The sequence below is a fragment of the Marmota monax genome, unplaced genomic scaffold, assembly GCF_021218885.2.
Source record: "Marmota monax isolate L192 unplaced genomic scaffold, Marmota_monax_Labrador192_F-V1.1 WCK01_AAM20220418_F8-fsc00007, whole genome shotgun sequence".
Classification (NCBI taxonomy): Eukaryota; Metazoa; Chordata; class Mammalia; order Rodentia; family Sciuridae; genus Marmota; species Marmota monax.
This window is the reverse complement of record NW_026692781.1, coordinates 1,296,946-1,318,360: the sequence shown is the minus strand read 5'-3', so window position 1 is coordinate 1,318,360 and position 21,415 is coordinate 1,296,946. Positions and strand designations below refer to the sequence as shown.

At 32.2% G+C, this 21,415-nt stretch overlaps 1 protein-coding gene across 2 annotated transcripts in view; it reads left to right on the top strand.

Annotated features, from left to right (window-relative positions):
- The window catches only part of Ttc21b (tetratricopeptide repeat domain 21B), a 68,076-nt gene that overhangs the window by 24,656 nt on the left and 22,005 nt on the right, over positions 1 to 21,415 (top strand). For both annotated transcript variants that reach the window (XM_046447485.2, XM_046447484.2), the window contains 9 exons: positions 922 to 1,079; positions 2,545 to 2,769; positions 3,930 to 4,168; positions 5,374 to 5,446; positions 6,039 to 6,149; positions 6,986 to 7,124; positions 11,817 to 11,923; positions 20,103 to 20,291; positions 21,197 to 21,307. In XM_046447485.2, the coding sequence (XP_046303441.1) occupies positions 922 to 1,079; positions 2,545 to 2,769; positions 3,930 to 4,168; positions 5,374 to 5,446; positions 6,039 to 6,149; positions 6,986 to 7,124; positions 11,817 to 11,923; positions 20,103 to 20,291; positions 21,197 to 21,307 (1,352 nt within the window). The remainder of the gene's footprint in view (positions 1 to 921; positions 1,080 to 2,544; positions 2,770 to 3,929; positions 4,169 to 5,373; positions 5,447 to 6,038; positions 6,150 to 6,985; positions 7,125 to 11,816; positions 11,924 to 20,102; positions 20,292 to 21,196; positions 21,308 to 21,415) is intronic.

Genomic DNA, 21,415 nt, shown 5'->3' with positions numbered 1-21,415 from the left:
CAGTTACTTTCATTAATCCTCTGTCTCTGAGTAAAAATATTTCTGTTTCAGTGGATTTCTGTTATCAGGAGGTTGGCCATTTGGGAGCAAGAAGCTGACTTTAAGCCTCTTATAACCTCATGTTAGTTTGAGGAATGTAATAGAACAGATAATGATTTAGACCTCTTCTTTTCCCTTCTTCTAGGCTAAATGGAAATTAATATATCTATTAAGGCCATTTACTAGACGGTTAAATGCATATCCCTATGGGTTACATGATGAGAAATTTCTAGAACCTAGAGTCAGTGCCAGTTGTTCTTTGAAGAGCCTCTGCTTATCCATCTACCCATCCAAGAACAAATCCACCATTCTTGTTACACCAGTTTTAATCATTGCCTTCTATTTTTAGACTCCTAGATACATAGCATATGTTTTTCAAAACATGAATATTTCAGTTGACATTTAAAGGCATTTTAAATCTGAATCTCTGTAATGTATTGTTATGCCTTTTTACTTATTTTATTTGTAGTAATAAAATTTCTGGATAAGAATGATAATAAGACCCTATACTTTTTAGTTATGGAAGTGATATTACAAAACTCTTATCTATGTAAATGTCTAAGTCTTATAAAACTTATTTTAATGAAATTTAAGTAACACTTATTTTTTTACAACAAAAATGAATGAAGGTACATTTATAGACCTGATGATCGACTGTCACTTTGATGTTTTCCTGGTTTGCTAATTATACTCAAGGGCTGTCCTAACTACAGCTCTATTCTTCATGTGCACCCAACAGATGCTCAGCAGTGCAGGTAGAAGTTAAACCATGGCCTTCTGAACAGAGGACTTTCTACACAGAACTGTATCTATTCTTCCTCCCCTTCTCTCTCAGGTGTTCATCACTCAGGTTTGGTAACCCTATGTTGTTTCCCTCACTAGGTGACATTGAAGCAGCCTATAACAACCTGCAGCATTGCCTGGAACATAGTCCCTCTTATGCAGATGCCCATCTCCTGATGGCTCAGGTTTACCTGTCTCAAGAAAAATTCAAATTGTGTTCTCAGTCTCTTGAACTTTGTCTTAGCTATAATTTTAACGTAAGTATTCTAGATTCAAGTGAATAGAACACACCCCTCTCCTTGAACCTTGGTGAATATTTACATATTTAACTATTTTTTATTTTATTCTGTAATAGTTTGCTTAAAAGTAAATTTTATTGGAAATAATTTGGGGCTCATAAGCAGAAGGAAGAAAAAATGGAGGTATCTTTAGTGTAATTCAAAAACTGTATAAACTTGGCAGCAAAATAGCTGGTCTTTCTACTTTTCACCCAGAGCCCTTGGTTTTCTTTTCTATAAAACTCATATAATAACACTCTACTGTTGTGATAAAAGTTAAATGCAATAATGAATATCTATAAAATAATTTTTATCCATAGAACATTACGCCAAATAATTTTAGGTATAAGGATAATAAATATTATTGCCCGTTTCTTTCTTGGATCTTGGCTTTTAATAACTTCTTTCAGATTCACCATCAAAGAACACCTAGTCATTTTGAAATTTATTATGTGGCTTAAGGATATAAACATGCTATATTTTTATCCAAGGTATTTTTTTATGTCTTTCCTCAGCATTAGAAAGAATCCTAGTTTCAGGTGCTTCCCAAACTACTACTCATGGAGGAGGGCTTCAGACTTTTTTTTGCATCACAGGATTCAGGGCTCTGTTATGGGACAACGCTTGAGTGAATTAGAGAATTCAAGTTCTAAGAAAGATTTTCAGAAGGTATCACCTGCTTCTTAAGACAGTAGATCTCAAAATGGGTGGTGTAGCATAATCCAGGGCAGGTGCCATAGCCCCAGTGAGTCAGATGCTGGGACCAGAACACAGCATGAGTGTTTACTCACCACCATAGGGAACTCTGGAGCCATGTTCAGGCTGAGAAAGCAGCCTGCTTAGATGGCTGCCACATCATTTCATTCTGGGCCATCTCCTTCCCTTTGGCTTTTTTTTCCTCACTCATTTTTATCATTCTTTTTATGTTGTGTATCTACATTGCTGGGAATCAGAATAAAGACAGAAGCTTCTTTACTATATGTTTTGGACTAGTATCAAAATGTGAAACCAATGTTTGATAAAATTATCCTGAAATGTTTAACCTTAAAATTAAAAAATAAAAGAGGGGAAACTGTTTCTGTAAATTCAAAAATTGTGTCAGTATTAGAAGTCTTACATAAAGCACTTCTTTTCCTGAAAATTCACAGTTTCTGAGAATGCATTTGCTAGCTTTCTGGACATTGCATTTTCTCTTGGGTCATAGTAGAAGCACCTGATCAACCTCTTGTTCATCCAGGAGAATGCTCGGTAGTGGCACTTTCTCTCAATCAGATTTAATATAAGGAATGATTAGTAATTTAATGGAATTAGAAACAGACCCCATGTGTACAATCATGATGGGCTGTCCTCAGTGATCCTGTTATTTTAATGCTTGATGGATTATAAATTATGCATTGTTATTTTGGGTATTCTGAAGAAGTATTACTGAATATTATTTTTTCAGGTGAGAGACTATCCTTTATATCATTTAATAAAAGCTCAGTCACAAAAGAAAATGGGAGAAATAGCAGAAGCAATTAAAACTCTGCATATGGCAATGAGTTTACCAGGAATGAAGAGAACAGGAGCTTCCTCAAAACCAAAATGTAAAAACACTGAAGTTGATACAAGCCATCGTTTGTCAATCTTTCTTGAGTTGGTGGAAGTTCACCACTTAAATGGAGAACATGTAAGTCAAGTTCTAATTCGGTGGCTCAGATCTGAAACTGTTCTTCAAGTATATATTTAGAAAATGAAAAAGCTAAGATTATACCCTTGACCAAGTGGTAAAGTTCAAAAGTCTTTTTTTTTTTTAATTTGCATTAAGTCATATACTTTCTGCAAGTTTTCATTAATCATAATCTGCTCTTGAATGACTTTTAAGTCTCAGTGTGCTTATGTTGGCTACCATAAGATGTAATACTGTAATGTAGTTATAATCTTGTGTTCCTAAAAGGAGCACACATGCGCGTGCGCGCACACACACACACACAAATTCTATTGGAATAAAATGAAAGTATAAACCTGAAATTCTACTAATTGAGAAAATGAAAGAAATATTTGATGATGGAATTTCATGTCAGATAGTTTGAAAAATAATAATACAGATAGATATGTGGCTAGATATCTATGATGCATTTTTATTAAAAAGATTTTTGTTTTATTTTTATTTAAAAATCTTTTTATTAAAAAAGATTTTCTGTAACTTCTGAAGTTGAGCAGAATCTTAAAATGAATGTCATTTTAGTTTCATAAAGGTACACATTTGGAAATGAAGTAAAAATAGTATCCTGAGATAACAAAAAAGGTTGTTCTACTGGAAGGAATGAAGTAATCTACTACCCATCAAGAGCTTGTGTTTGGTGTAGGTCCTGGGTTGGATCTCATCAAAGGGATAGCAGTGAACATGAACAGGAGGGAAGGATACCTGCATTTGATGTCTGAGTCCATCATGCATAACTTGTTTACTTTAGATTTCAATTTCCTAACAACATGATAGGGATAACAATAACAACAACTACCTTAGAGGGTATGTATGAGAATTAAATGGGCTAATACAGTGCTGGTTACAAGGTAAATGCTTATTGAATTACAGCAGCCATGCCTGTAGTAATAACTGTTGTCATCTTAGTTATGGAAACATTTCTTCAGCTTACGAATAGTTTTAGCCCCATATGATTTGGGTTCTTGGGATTAGTTTTAAATTTTGTACTTTTCAGAAAATTGATCAATTTTGTAAACACTGTAACTGTAGTAGCATTTATTATTCATTATTATTAGAAAATCCCACTTTCTAGTATCAATGGTCGAATATTTTGAAAAAATGATGTTTTAATTTCATCTTTATAGCATGAGGCAGCAAAGGTTTTACAAGATGCCATCCATGAATTTTCTGGAACATCTGAAGAATTGCGTGTTACTATTGCTAATGCAGACTTGGCTCTGACCCAGGGAGATGTTGAACGGGCTTTAAACATGCTTCGAAATGTCACAGCTGAGCAGCCTTATTTTATAGAAGCCAAAGAAAAAATGGCTGATATTTATCTGAAGCATCGAAAGGAGAAAATGTTATATATCACTTGTTACAGGTATATATTTTTTTTCAACCAGTTACAGTTGACTCATTTACCTTCCAAAATTAATTCTCAAGTTTAGTTTTTGTCTTCCTTTCACCTGCTTTATACACACTTTATAGATCCTCTCCTTAATGTGGTCTTGTTTCCTTCCACTACAGTCATGCTCACTGTTTCCCAGTGTTTACTCTCCCTTAAACAAAATTATGATGATTTCAAAGTGTGGCTTTCTCTTGTTTCTCAGTTCTTCTTATCTACAGTTCTTTCTAGACCCTGAGTCTGTTTAAGAAGGGAAAGAGCAATAGTTACATATATTATGATAATTTAAGAGCAATCTAGGAGATAGGCATATTTAATACTCACTATAGTAGTCATAGTAAAAGAAAGTTATAGGTTAATATACACCAAACAAAGGTATAGATAAACTAGTGTTCTTAGATCACGTTTTCTAATATATTTCCAAACTATCAGCATTATTAACTTCTAATGATCCACAGTATTTAACAAAGAGATTGATTTGTTTTGAATGTACTATAATATAATAGTTAAAAGCATAAATTTTTTATTTCAGGCATATCTGATATAGATATAGACTTAAACTCAAAAGCATCAGAAAATTGGGATAATAATTATCTTATAGTTTTTGGACTAATTAGATGAAATTTATATGTTAAGAACTTAGCACCACATTATTATTTATAATAACTGTTATTCTAAAGTTAGCATTTAAATTTTGCAGGTAAAAATATGCAACAGATACTGAAGTAGAAAATTATATATTTTATAAGGTAGCTGACTTCAGCGTACAATTTATGCCATGAGTATGAAACCTCAAGACACGTAGGAGGACAGCAAAGTTTTGTTTCCCTGACCAGTTTTCATATCTTCAGTCCTATATCATTTTGAAATTAAAGTAGCAAAACATGTATTTCTGGATAATGAGAATGTTACTATTTACTTTACTTTGTTAACTACATTTCAGAAAGTGAAAAGATTCAATGAAAAAAAAAATAATTGATCTAGCATATAAACAATCTGTGTGGGATTATGGGGTGTTTTGTTTTGTTTTGTTTTTTAATAATGTTGAATATATAGAAGGTACTTGTAAGGCTATTAAAAGTACTAGCCTTGGGAAAAAAACTGAGGTTACCTTTTATTTCATTGGCTTAGAAGAAGATATTTGTAATCAATATACTAAATCTTGTTGGTCTGATTTCTAGAGAAATTGCTGAAAGAATACCCAGCCCCAGGTCTTTTCTTCTCCTTGGTGATGCATACATGAATATTCAAGAGGTAAAATTTCATATGCTACTGAATTTACATTTAAAAACCTTTTGTGATTAGTGCAACTTCTATGAGGAGGAATTTGGTTTATTAATGATTATTTAATATTTGATGATTCAATCATCACAATAAGAGCCATAACAATAAAATTTTGTTTTTAAATTGAGGTATAATAATTCAGTAGTATCATAATTTGAAATAGAAATGATCCTGGAAGCATCTTAGGAATCTTCTTTAAACAGAAGGAGGAACAGGGCTACTGGCCAAGATGGTGTTTTCTTCAAAGGGAAGCAGTCCTCTGACTCTTACTAGTGGTTATAATGACAAAAATGAAGTCATGAGGCTGTCCCTTAGTTCTCATATTTCATTTTATGAATGGAAGCACAATCAGCAGGGATAGGGTTATGCTAATAATAAATTGTATCTACCTTACTCATTATCATCTTTCTGAAATCATTAAGCTTCCTGGAGTTTAATATGTACTTAGAATTATGAAGTGTTCCAAATATAGAATGCAATTATACAAGTATTGCCATTTAAAGGGACCCACTTAAAGCTAATTTTTTTTTTTTGCTTATTTTTTTGTTTCCAACAATCTTAGCCTGAAGAAGCTATAGTAGCCTATGAACAAGCGTTAAATCAGAACCCAAAAGATGGAACATTGGCAAGCAAAATTGGGAAAGCACTTATTAAAACTCACAACTATTCAAAGGTAAATAAGTACTTTATAGTTTGAAATACATTTATTGGATCAAATCGATCAAAACTGCTCTAGAGAAGTCTTAAGCAAGCAACATTTGTGTCTTTTATGGTAGTAAACTGTAAATTTGTATTCATGAAGTAGAATTTGTGCAAAAGGCTTTCTCAGTGCCTTACATTATGGTTGCTTCATTTTGTGAAGATTGTTTGGACCCCAGAGTTTATTTCAGCCTTCCATCTTATATCTAATTCCTTACAACCAAATCAATTACCATAAAGTTGCAATTCTTATGTCTCTTTTATTAAATAACAAAGCACAATCAATGTCTTTTTTGATGAACCAATTTTGGCAAGCTTCATGCTTTAAGTTATTTTTTTTCTTTCTAGAAGAGATAACAAATTTTTCTTAACTGCTATACATTTGCCCTATTTTGGGTAGTATTTAAATATATGTACATCAGCTAGCGAAGTATATGCATTCAATATGGTTCACTGGCCTCTAGAATAAAACATAATTTTTTTTTTTTTTTAATTTGGGCAAGCACTGTTCATTAGTCAATTACCTTAAGAAATATTCTTCCCTTCTGTGATATTTGATTTGCTAAGAACAATGGCATTCTTAGTGATTAGTGCAGGTACATGCCTAAAATTCTTCCTAGGTACTTCCAGTTACAGGATATTACTTTTTTTTAATTTTTAAAAATTTTTTTAAATTTTTCTAATTAGAGAGTTCTCTGGTTGTACATGATGTATACTCAATATGCCTTCCATCTGTGATATATTAAATGTTTGTGCTTGAATACCAGTTTCAGTACCTTATTTTCCCTAACTAAAGTGGTTTTTGTTTAGGCTATCACTTATTATGAAGCTGCTCTGAAAAGTGGACAACAGAATTACCTTTGTTATGACCTGGCTGAGCTCTTATTAAAATTGAAATGGTATGATAAAGCAGAAAAAGTTCTTCAACATGCTCTAGCACATGAACCTGGTATGAAAGTATTTCTAATTTCAGAACAGTATACCTGATAAATCTAACCTATTTCATACTGATATTACATAAATGTGTATTTCTATTCTTAGTACTTATGTGCTATAAGTTATATAAATGCATATATATTTTTTTCTTTTATCAGAATGCTGCTTTACTAAAAGGAGGTATTCAAAGTCTAATAAGAGATTTATGAAAGTGAATTGTTATAGGAAGATAGTTTACTTTCCAAAATAATGTAAAGAATGTCATCGATAAATTGCAAACTATTTCTATATTTAAACACATTAACACTTTTATAATATCTACCTCTTAAAGATACTAAAATAGGAAGGTTTGAATAAATATGTCCAATTTTATTATCATACATAACTAAAAAGTACAAATAAAAAATACAACAGCAAAACAGAATACTGGGGCTGGGGATGTGGCTCAAGCGGTAGCGCGCTCACCTGGCATGCTTGCGGCCCGGGTTCGATCCTCAGCACCACGTACAAACAAAGGTGTTGTGTCTGCCGAAAACTAAAAAATAAATATTAAAAAAATTCTCTCTCTTTCTCTCTCATACTCTCTCTTAAAAAAAAAAAGAATACTGTAAAAAATAAAATAAAAATTTAAGATGCTAATATTCAGATTTAAAAAAAAAAAATTCAAGTACCCTATAAGAATATAATGCATAAAACATCTATTTCTCCCATGAATTCTATTTGCCCTATTTTCAAATTACTTTCCTATAGGTAGTTTTTGATTAAGTATATATTTCCTCTCTATAATATTTGCATTGTGTATATGTGCGTATAAAAATAGTATGTAGAATTTTCTTTTTCAAAAGTACATGGTACTTCCTATGTGGCAGTTTTTTTCTACATACAACATATCCCAAATACAGTTTGATGTCACTATATTCAAGTCATTTACAATGTTACATAACTACATAAGTTTTTAATTTCCTGAATTATTGGGTATTTATTTTGTTCTCTGTCATTTTGATATTGTAAATCATGTTACAATGAGTATCTTATATCTCATTCGTTGGTACACTTGCTTGTTTTTCTTAGTAGTGGGATTCTGGATATAAAGAGTTGTCATTTAAAAATTATTTATTGATACTTTCAAATTGCCTTCTTAGAAATTCATACAAATTTACTGTTTAATATCTTAATTTTTGAACAAAATTGAGTCCTCATTACTTGTCAGAAATTAAATATTACAAAAGTAAAGCTGTGCTTTAATATTTAATCACATTTAACAACTTGTATATTATCCCAAGTCCCCTCAATACCCATCTCTTTATCTTTCATGCACAATGACAGCTGGCCCTGTATTCCACATTGAAGGATTCAACTATAGATAAAAAATATTTGAGAATAAATTTGCATCTGTACTGAGCATGTACATACACATTTTTTTCATCCAAAATATTTGAGAAAATTTGCATCTGTGCTGAGCATGTACACGTTTTCCTGTCATTGTTTCTTAAACAATACAGTATAACAACTGTCTATATGTCATTTATATTGTATTAGATAGACTAAGTAATCGAGATTATTTAAAATACAACAGAAGCATGTGTGTACGTTATGCAGATACCCACTACTTTACTTAAATGATTTGAGCACCTGTGGATTTTGGTACCTGTGGGAGGTCCTGGAACCAGTCTCCATGGAAACTGGATGTTGACTGTACACACTTTTTTCTACCTAAAAGAATTATAGTATATCTATAATTATGCAGTATGAATTTGTCATTTAATAACTTCTTATCCTGTCGGCAAACATAGCTGTTCTTTACTTTTAAACTATGTATTGTATTGTATGTTAACATCATATATTTGATTTGGTGAATCAAATTAGAGAATAGTTAGAACAACACTGAGATAAAAATCTTTGTTTATATATGTGTGTGTACTTCCTTGAATTGAATCTTGCTTCCTTGTTCTTTCTTGAGGATAAAAGTTTCCCAATACTATGTTGCATTAATCATGAGAAAAAATAAAATCCTTATTTTATTTTGAGTTTCTTTTGTAGCTGATCAGCTTAGGCATTATTTTATATAGGTCATAAGCTTTTTGTATTTTACGTGTCCTTGTTCTTTAATGCTTTACCTGTCATTCATGCTGTATCTTTGGTAAAATGAATACTCATTGTATAGTACGTCTGTTCACCTTTCCTTTTTTGACTTTGGAATTTTTTGTCATTGTCTTAATTTTCTTTTTCAAAAGTACATGGTACTTCCTATGTGGCAGTTTTTTTCTACATACAACATATCCCAAATACAGTTTGATGTCACTATATTCAAGTCATTTACAATGTTACATAGCTACATAAGTTTTTAAAATTTCCATTATTCTAATATTATAAAAACTTTTCATATTTTTCCTGGCATTTTTGTTATTTTAATTTTTGTGTTGGGAACATTAATCCATGTACTGTAATCCACCTACAGTTTTTTTTTTTTTTTTACCTCTTTCCAAAATGGATAGCCAAATTTATTTTAGTGCCATCTTTTGAAATGCCACCTTTATCATATGATTCTGTGGGAAATGTTTATTCCATGGACTCATTTTTCTTTTCTTTTGCCAATACCACATTTATTGTATCTTTAAAGTATGTTTGGATACATAACAAGAAAAACCTACCCTAAGTTTTCTAATATTTTCAAACTCATGTATTAATTTAGCTTTGATGAAGTTGATGCTTAAATCCTCCTAAATTATGAATGTATTTATTGTTTAAAGTGCTATTAGTTCCATAAAAAGCATGCATGGGTCTGTCAGACCTTTCTTTGAAACACTACAAAAGTCTTCATGTGTATATGCATTCTAAGAAGGTTGTATGGAGAGATTCAAGTATGTTTTACTTACATTAAGTCTGTTGTCCTTATGTAGCATAAATGCTTTTGATTAACAAATATTTGTTGACAACACTCTATGGTATACTTAGATGCTTCCATATACATTTCATGTATTATCTTATTAATATTTACATTAATCTTTGAGGCAAGTATAATCAGTTATTATCCCAGTTTTTTAATTAGTTGTCTGAGAATAAATTTTCTTCATGTATCCAACACCTGGGTTCTAACAAACATCTTAAAACTTAACATGTCTGAAATAAATTTCTGATCTGCCTCCCCAAGGGGTTCCATGACAGCTTTCTTCATCTTGTTAATAAAAAATTCATCTTTCTTGGTAGTTGCTAAAGAGAAAAAATCCTTGTCTTCAGGCTTGCTCTTGCCTTTAGGAAATGTGTTTGACTCCACCTTCAGAATGTATTCAGAATCCTCTTGTCTCTCTGTCATCAAACCCTTTACTCTGTTGCTGTGGTATCCAGCTGATCTCCCTGCTCACATCCTCAACCCCTGCTCAGACTTCAACCCAGCAGCAACTTTAAGTCTTTTAAGCAGTGGAAGTCCCACCATGTCTGCTCAAGCTCACTGTTGTTCCCTTTTCCCTCAGGTCAGGCCAGAGTCTCCACTGTGGCTTAGGCAGCCTGTTATATCCTCGCTGACCTCTCCTGCTACTCTCTCTTCACCCACACAGACTTCTTGTTTTCACCTGTGCCAACTTCAGAGCTTTTCTTACCTATAAAATAATGATAACAAAACCTGCCTCTCAGGTTGACATTTAAAGAAATAATGTGTATAAATCTTTGGAACACAGTGTGACAAGGACTATGTACTTGATATATGGTGGAAGAAACTTATTTTGTAATTATATAGGGTTCTTACATTACCTTTCAATCACAAAAGAATTGGTATAGCACCATGACCCAGACTTTAATTTAATTGTTTTACATAGTTTAATTTATTTAACAGTGCATTAACTTTATATTTTATAATATCTCTGTAAGGTAGGTACTGTTATATTCCATGTTTGGCAGATGAAAAGGAAGTACAAAAGATTAAATTGCTGTTAAATAAGGAAGCCAAAGGCTAAAATTCCATTACCTAGCAGTGGAGTCTAGATTTGAGACCAGACTTGGTGGCATGAAAGTTAGTGCTCTTAATAGTGATACTTACTGCTAATCAACTATCTGTTACTTTTTAAAAAGTAGTTACCTTCTTAATGGCATGTAGCAACTACTCATCTTCTTTTAATGACTTAATGAACTAATTTTTACTCACCTACAAATGAAAACTGAAATGCATATTTGTGTTGTTAGATTATCTCTTAACATAACAAAAACTTCTAGTTATTATTCAGTACTTTAACTTGTCTTCCACACAATTTTAATCCTAAATCTTTGTAATTGTTGTTGTTAATTAATGTATTTTGGTCCTCAAATTTTCTAGAATTATAGTTGATACCTGCCAACAATTGTCTAAATGTATGTTTAAGGCATACATTTCTTTAATGTAGACACTGTTTTGTTTTCTTGGTTTATATATTATTTTTATTCAGATTTGTTGAATTAAAAAAAAAAAAAAAGAAGAAGAAGAGCAACTTCTCAATTGCTTCTGCAGGTTCAGTCCTTCTCTATAGTAGTGGTTGTTACAACTGGTCCTAAAGTTGTTCTTTTCCTTTTTTCTTTTTTTTTTTAATTTGGCTATACTTTAGTTAAATTGTGAATAAAAAATTTTTAACTTAATTTATTATTTCTCAGAATGTTTTTTAAAGACCAGTTTTAAAATCATAAAAAAAATCAAGATTTATTTAAGATATTTTTTTCTTCATATTCCATTCTTTTATAGTAAATGAACTGTCAGCTCTCATGGAGGATGGACGTTGTCAAGTCCTTCTAGCAAAAATTTATAGTCAAATGGAAAGACCTGATGATGCCATCACTGCATTACAACAGGTAACCATGCTTGTAGGTGTGGTTGAGGAGCAGAAGGAGGTATGGAAGGGAACCTGCCACACATGTGCAGAAAACAACCTCTTTTGGCCACTGTCACAGAAAATATATCCAAATAGAACTGATGACTGCACAGTTTAAATATTGCTAATTATTAAAACAGCTAAGGAAGGTTGGTATTTTTAATTCTGTTTTACAGTTTAAGAAACAATTTAATATTTGTGTGAAGTTACATGACTTTGTCCAAGTCAGATTTGAGCTCAATGCTTTTTCCATTTAATTTATTTTATTTTTTGTTTTGTTTTGTATGGATTGATACTATAAAACTCAACATACACATTTTATTTACATTTACTCAAATTTCCCTTTAAAATCTTGATTAACATGAAAGATCAGAGTATGATTATTTTCTATACTTAGGTAATTGTCACTTGTGCAATTCCAATTTGTCTTTTTTTAATTGATTTTATTATTTTTTTAAATACATGACAACAGTGGAATGTATTACAATCCTTATTACACTTATAGAACACAATTTTTCATAAGTCATTTTGGATGTATTCCATAAGGATTTTGATTATTTTTTCTATTTCTGGTTTGCTAACTACTTTTTTTTACAAGTGATTTAAGTTTATCAAATACTGTCTCTTGAATCTAATAAGATGATCATATGACTTTTCTCCTATTTATTTTTCTCTACTAATGTGGTATATTAAATTGATTGATTGTTGAATATAAACCAACCCTTATATTCCAGAAATAAATGTCACTTTGCTGCAGTTTTTACAATGATTTCCAGAATTTATGGATGTTTCCTAATATTTTTCTCAAGTTTTCTACTTCTGTATTCATGGGAGAGCTTGATGTGTAAAGATGATACAGTGGGGCTGGGGCTATAGCTCAGTGGTAGAGCGCTTGCCTAGCACAGATGAGGCACTGGGTTTGACCCTCAGCACCATATAAAAAATTAATAAATAAAATAAAGTTTTTAAATATATATTTATTTTGTGTACAACCAGAGATATGAAAAATTTTCTTTATATCTGTAATATGAATTGGAATGCATTCTGTTGTCATATGGAACAAATCAAAATTTTTAAAAAACAAATAAAATTTATTATATGCCTAAGACATGGAAATATATATATACACACACACATATATATGATATAAGCCATATTATTTTTTAAATATATATATATATATATATATATATATATATTAATGATATGGTTTCTTTAATGTTTGGAAAAATTCAATATTAAAACTATGAGGGCCTCAACTTTTATTTGATAGAAAGTATTTTTTAGTGGGTTTGGCATTTTGAGTAGATTTTAGGCTGATTATTTTAAAAGTTTCTCATACATATATATATATATATATATATATATTTTTTTTTTTTTTTTTTTTTTTTTGTGGTGGTGCTGGGGATTGAACCTAGGACCTTGTGCATGCAAGGTGAGCACTCTACCAACTGAGCTATAGCCCCAGCCCCTAGAGTGTTTATATTTTTTAAGTCATGTTTTCATTCCATTAAATTGTCAAATATATCAACATAAATTTGTTCATTATCTCTCCTTACCATTTGAAAACCTACAAGTACTATAAAAATGTCCTTTTTTACAGTTTTGATACTAGTTTTATTTTCTTTTTATTTTAGTAATTAATTATGCTAAGGGTTTATTCTTCTTAATACAATAACGAATCAACTTTTGCCTTTTTGGCTTCATTAAATTTTTCATCTTTACTCATTAGTTTCTTCTACTTCTTTGGGTTTGCTTTGCTTATCTTTTTCTTGCTTCTCAAAATAGCAGACTAGGTAATAGAGTTTAGTCTTTGCTTTTTTCTTATTCATTTAAAGTAGTGAATTTCTCTAGGCACTGCTTTAGCTAATATCTTGATAGTTTATTATAATTTTCTAGTTCACAATATTTCCTCATTTCTATTTTGATCACTTCTTGGTTCCAGGGATTATTTAAAACTGTAGCTTTCAATTTCTGAGCAATTCTGGTTTTCTTATAATCTTTTTAATATTGATTTATAATTTTATAAAAAGACATGCTTTGAAACATTTAATCCTTGGAAATTATTTGAAGCTTACTTTATGTCCTATGTTGTAATCAATTTTGGTAAAGGTCCATTTGGATTTGAAATAATGTGTTTCTGGCATTACTAAGTGCTTAGAAGGTCAGAGAGTTTGTTCATCAATTATTTGTTCAAATGTTCTCTGTTCTGAGGGCTGATTGTTACTGTTTGCTTGCTTCTGGCCTGCCTGTATAATTTGCTGTTATGAGATGTTGAATCCTTCAGTGTGATTGTAGATTTTTCTTTCTCAGTCGTATTTATTTTTGCATTCTTTCTTTAGAAGACATGTATCTGATGATCAAGGTTAATAATTGTGATAACCCCCTGGTAAATCAGTCTCTTTGTAATTATAAAATGGCCTTCTGTAGTACTTGTAATGTTTCTTACACTCCTTTGTTATTAATAGAACTACTCTGGCTTTATTTTGGTTGCAGTTTCCATGGTATACCTTTTTATTTATTTTTTTTTACTTTCAAGTGTCTATGTCTTATGTTGAAGATCTACCAGCACTTAATTTTTTTAAATCTATTCTGACAATTTTGATCTTTTAATTTTTTCATTACAATATTTTTTGCTTACTTCAGTAGACTTGATTATTGACTACGTAATCAATATAAATAGGGGTTACATTTGGATTTGTGTATATCATCTTAAGATTTGTTTTCTTTTTGACGTTTTAAATTTTTACATTCCCTCTTATTTCCTTTTGTATTTCACCTGTCTTCCCTAAATATTAGATATTTAGAACATATTCCTGTATGTTATCTTTAGAACTATTACAATGAGATATAAAATTTTACAAAACCAGTCATTGCTGGTACACATTTCACTGCCTTGTATAGGAACCCAGAATAACCCAACAATGAGAACAAAGCAGTTTCACCTCAGGAATGCAAGCTTTCTATTTAGTAAGGTCCTCATAGTGGTATGTTGTAGTTACCTTACTGTATGTTTAGAGTTTATTCATACCCATGGAGTCTTGAAACACTGAGCTGGTCATTGATGTGTAATGGCAAAGCTCTCAGGAAGCAATACCAACTTATAACTTGACATTTATTGAGCAGATGACATTCTCAGTGACCTCAACCTCATTCGGTTTCTGAAAGTACACCAGAAATGATGAATGGGTTACCTGATAAATAAGAAACCAAGAGTAGAAGCCATGTAGAGGACATGGATGCCTTCCATTATATCACACCAGAGAGATGTAATTTGCATATCTCACCCTTAGAGTCTTCCTTGAATGCTTATAGCCTTTAATAGCTCTTCATTCTGCCAGGCATTACAGGCACAGCCCTGTAATCTCAGCAATTTGGGAATGAAAGAAAAGTGGTACGGCACTGATCCAACACACACCTGGGATAAGAAGTGGGTTAATTGTCAGGAGCCTGACAAGGCTTCTCTGCACAGAAAGAGGGATAGTAGCAGCAAACTAGGGAGAGCAGCAGCAACTCCGCCTTAAATGTTACCTCTTATAGGCTAGACTCCTGGCCACGGGTTAGGGGCAGGTTTAGTCTTGACTGACGTACTAAGCATCCCCTGATCTTGTGGAAGGCAAGTTTGTTTCATGGGGACAAGGACAGGCAGTTTTCCTATTTCTCAGAAGGAGGAACAGAGAAACCAGCGTGTCCCTTTATCTTCTCAAGGAGAGAACAGGGAAACCAGTACGTCCCCATCTCAGGGGCTGGTAAGTTATCTCCTATCTCTCAGTGAGAGAACATAGAGTGACTGGCGTGTCTCCAAACCAGTAGGTTTTATCTCTGGCTAGTTTCTATTTCTTGAGAATAAGAACAACATTCATAAAGTGGGAGTGGGGGAAAGGAAGATGGTTGCAATTATGCCAACAGGTAAACTAAGACAGAAGGATTGCAAATTCAAGGTACGACTCAGCCATTTAATGACAGCTTGTCTCAAAATTTAAAAATTGAAAGGACTAGAGATGCAGCTCAATAGTAAAATGCCCCAGGATTCAATCCTCAAATATAGATAGATATCTGTCTGTCTATGTATGTCAATTCCTATATTTTCATAAACCATTTACCACCTCTTCCCTTTATAAATGGATACTTTCCTTATTTTCCAAATGAGGAAGAAGCCCACAGAGAATATTTGCCCAAGATTATGCAGTTGCTTGGTAGAAGAGCTTATAAAAGAACTTAGAGCATGTCATTACAAATCCTGTAAGACTTATAGGATACCATACTACTTATCACCTTTGGACTTGATTCTCTTATATCTAGAAGAGTTCTTCCTTATTCACATAGTCTGTCAAATGTTTAGCTAACAGTGATATGTGTGTATGAGTGTGAGAAAGAATCTGTTTCACTGGCAATGTCTAAAGACTTATTGTTCTGGTGGGAACAAATCAAGAGCTTGGACTATTAGATATCTGTGATACCCATCTAAGCTAGAATCTCATTAAAACGTATAATCCTCAACAATGTTAACATCCTTACTTGTCAGTATCTTTTAATTCTCGTTTTCTGAATCATATTATAGATACATTTTCCAACTTTAGATCAACTACCAGTAGCTACAAAGAAAGTATGACTTTGGTAAACTTAAATTTTATAATATTTTTGAAGTGACAAAGCCAAGTTATTTGAAATAGCCACATGCTTATTTCAACCCTTTATGAATATAATTAGTCCTAACCACCCTGGTTGAGAAAGTCCCTATGTTGTACGAATGGATACATCAAGCAATTAAAAGAAAAAAAAATATAAAAGACAAAAGGACGAACATCATACCATGGCCATACAATACCAACAAGCCAAACTTTTAGGTAGTTTTTGAAGTTTCTATGCAATATGCAGGGATTACTCATCTTTAATGAAATTTAAAGAGCCATAAGATGCTTCCCAATTACAATATGGTGGGCATTATGATAAAAAAAAAAAAGAAGACAAATCTTAAGGTAAAATTCAAACAGAAGCCTGTTAAGTACAATCAAAATTTTTAATATTTTGTATTAATTTAGTTAGCACCCATTTTTTCAGCTTCGTTCTCCACCTTGTGTACCTTGGCAGTTCCATTGAGTATTTTTGCATTGTTGTTAAATATTTTTGGCAGTGGCAGAACTAGTGAATTTAGGAAAATCTGAAATCTTAGAAATTCTACTTTCTGTAGACTTCGGATATCTGAAGTGACCAGATTGCTTTGGCCCTCACTGTTATCTTTTAGCCCCATCAGCCACTGTCTTTTGCCCAGACTAATGCAGTAGCCTCTTAATTGACCACCTACCTCTTCCCATCTTGGTTCACTCTACTTACTTCTTCATAATGATACCCAGTTATAGTTCTCAAAGGCAAACCTTATCCAGTCACTCCTTTGCCTATAAAGATGTAATAGTTGCATCTCATTGCCTTTAAAATAAAATATAAATTATTTAATAGGCCTACCTGTTGTAAATTCTCTGGGTCTTTCCAGCCATTTCCATTTTTTTTTTTTTCCTAATTCTTTATTCAAGCTGTAGTAGTCTCTTCTTTCCTTCACATGGAATTCCTACTGCAAGGACCACATCCCATTTCCTCATTCCCTTTCTTTCTCTCAAACTCAACCAGATTGTAACTACTAGTTAGTCTTCAAGTCTCATATGACCTCAAGACAGATTGGGTCTCCTATTATATATTCCCCATCCATAAAGCTTTCATAATTTGCTGTAATTATGTATTAGTCTTCTTGTTAAAATTAGAATTTCTGGGTGTGGGGGTATGATTCTGTGTTTTATGACCCTAGAATGCTTGCCTCATAGTAAACCATGTAAGTATTCTGTACTATATAACAAATTACCTCAAATATAGTGGATGAAAACAATGTTCCCATTTATTATCCTCACATCTTCTGGGTGTCAGAGGTCTAGACACAGTAGACCTAGATTCTGAACGGCATCAGTTATGTTATTGGCCAGGTGGGTTCTGGAGACTAATCAGGGTAAGAATCTGTTTCCATACTGACATAGGCTGTGAGCAGAATTCATTTCCCCAAGGCAGTTAAGATTGAAGGCTCCCGCTGCTGTTTACTGTCAGCTCACGTCTACCCTTAGATTCTAGAAATCTTTAGCTCCTTGCCTGATGGGCCAGCATCTGGTTACTTAAAGGCCATCAAGGGAAAAAATCTCTAGGGCCAGTCGACTAGCAAGACAGAGTCTTATATAATATACCATAATCATGGAAGTGACATCCTGTTACATTTGTCACATTTTCTTGGTTACAAACAAGTTCTGTGCCCCACCTGCACACAGGGTAAGACATTATAAAGGATGTGAGTATCAAGAGGCAAGATCATGGGAACCATCTAAAACCTGTGGTGAGACCTGAAAGAAAATCACAGATTATTTTAACTCTTTAATTCTAGGAACAATTATAGAGGGAGAATGCATTTACTAAATTTTCTATGAAAATAAAAATCTAAATAAATCAGAAATAAATGAACGCTATGACATAAAACATTACCAATTGTATTACTTTATAATTTTATATGTACTTAACTACATAGTTATAATTACTATGGGCAGATTACATTTGCTTTATTTTTCACTTAATATTCTTCCAATATTTTTATAGTTTTGTATTCATCATTTGAAAAGTAATATGATATTCTTTAATTGATATGTTTTATTTTGAGGTGGTCTTTATTAAGATATATAAAATAAAGCTATTAAAACAGAGAAAATTGAGAAGTAATTTTTCAGATTTCACTTGACCTCCCTCAGAGGTCTCTTAATACGTAGGCTGTTAGCAACCATATTATGATGATAAAGATTATGAAACATCTTATCTCTATACTTCCTTCTAAGTGCTTGAAGGAATTATAAAAATGTATATATTATAAAACAGAGGAAAGGAAAAGCAAATGTTGACAATCAGTGCTAACATGGTTATTGTAACAGATAATTGTAAAAGTTAGCAATAATCTTTCTTGAACACAAGAAAAAACATTTTATGAAACAGTATTAATTTTTACCACATGCTGTTTACAGTCACATTTTCTAATCCTTTTTTATGTCCAAAATAGTGCTATTATGACCCACTGAACTTACAGCTTAGAAAAAAGTCCTGCTTTAAACTTTATTCATCAAATACTGATTGTCAGCCAGTATATTGACAGGAGTTCCTTGAAAGGTACTCTGTGTAGACTAATGTATGGCACATGATAGGCATTTGCTATTTTTTCAGTGAATACATTATGAATGATTTTCTGTAGCTCAAGGGTTAAATTTTATTTGTAAAGGCCTAAGCCATAGTTCTCATTCATTTAATTTAGGAAACTCTGAGTGTACCAAAAACCAGATGTATGGGTGGAAAAGCAGATATTCCTCCAGTTAAGCAGTCTATTTGATATTCTTACCCAAAGAAAAGCCACCACCTCCTTTTAACATTTCTATGCATGGTATAGGACTGTATTTACATATACCATCAATTAATTGGGCATTTAAGCTGTTCCAGGGTTTGGGCCTTCTTTTTTTGTTATTAGTGTTATATATCCTTTGTTTTACTTTTACAAAAAATAAAACAGATCATTTTTCTTTACAATGGTTACCTTGCCAGAGAGTGGAACAGCTAAATTCAGCAGCCTGGTTAGTTTTATGGTGTTGGTGTATTTCACTGGGGGGAAGCCCCAAAAGATTGTACTAATTCAACTTCTGTCAAAAATGTATGTAAATGTACTTGTTACCTAAAATCTGCCAATATTTGATTTAATTTCAGATACTATTTTATTAATTCTATTAGCATTTAAAATTTTAAATTATTTAATAATAACATCTAGGTATCTTTTCCAAGTATTCATTTCATGATTGCATTTCCATTTTAATGAGCTTCCTTTACGAATCCTTATAACATGGAGAAGATTCAGTAATTTTATAGCACTTTCTTCAAAAGGTTATGTACATGCTGGATCATATACAAACAAGGGCATGTTTGAGATCTTAATAAGACATTTTCTTTGGATTAGGCTTTGTTAGATCAAAGGCCAATAATGCCTGAATAAATCTTCTATAAAATTATACTGTGTGTGAGCTGTTGAAAATTTTTTCATTTCCTTTCTTGGTTCTTTTTTTTAAAAGTTGCTTTTTATCCTTATTTTTCCTTCCTAGGCTCGAGAACTACAAGCTCGGGTACTAAAACGTGTTCAAATGGAACAGCCAGATGCAGTTCCTGCACAGAAACATTTAGCAGCTGAAATTTGTGCAGAGATTGCAAAACATTCTGTAGCTCAGCGAGACCCTGAAAAAGCAATTAAGTTTTATAGAGAGGCTCTGGTTCATTGTGAAACAGATAGCAAGGTCAGTACCTTTATAAAATTTTAAGTTCCTTTTATTACAGATGTCATCTAATTTTCTCAAACATAAAATTCTTACTAGCTTATTTTAAAAGATTTCAAAAGAAATATAATGAAAAACAAGTTAAAAAATAATTTTATTTCTAGAAAACTTTCAAAATACACGATACTTTTAAAATATTAGAGTCTAAAAATTATAATGGAACAAGTCATATAAAGCAAACCTGCAAGTTCATTATCTTTAATATTCATTTATATTTTAATAATCACTATAAAATAGTTTCTTAGTCACAAATAAATATCTGCACCTAGGTGATTCAATTCAGTTTACTAAATAGCTATTGTACACATCTGTATTAGGATTGCATATTAGTGCTAAGGATACAAAAATGATCAGAATAAATCTATGACCTCAGTGGCACATTGTGAAAACTGGTATAATTCACCTTTTGTAAGGCATAAACCAAACAGCAGATATATTTTTGAGTGGTTAGTAAAAAGAAGTGGAAGCATAGTTGTAACTCAGAAGCATACCTTAGAGATTATCTGATTGAAACCTTTTTATTTTGCAAATAAGAAAGCAGGTTGAAATAAATAAAAGGGACTGAACTTAGTTTTGTCAGAGACTCTGGAACTAGAAACCTGTCTCCTAATTTTAAGGGCAGTGTTCTTTTCAGGATACCTTTTCTCTCTCTACTTTTTAAGTGAGTTGTTATCTATTTTTTGTTTTGTTTTGTTTTCAGAAGACAAAATAGATATGGAATTGCCATAGTTTTCCTAGTCTACCATGCTTAGCATTTTTATTGCAATAACCTTTGATCAATTAGAGTTCAATCTCATCCAAACTTTTCCTCATTTACTTTTTATCCCAAAACCAATTTCTGACTACTCTTCCCTTTTGCTTTCTAGATAATGTTGGAGCTGGCACGATTATACCTAGCCCAAGGTGACCCTGATGCCTGCATGAGGCAGTGTGCACTACTGCTGCAGAATGACCAGGACAACGAAGCTGCTACAACGGTCAGTCTAAGAGATTTCCATGTGAAGAGAATTGAGTTTTAAATTCCAATTGGAAGTCTCAAATTTTACCCCATAAAATATTACTAGATGGGAAGGCCTGGTCATGTT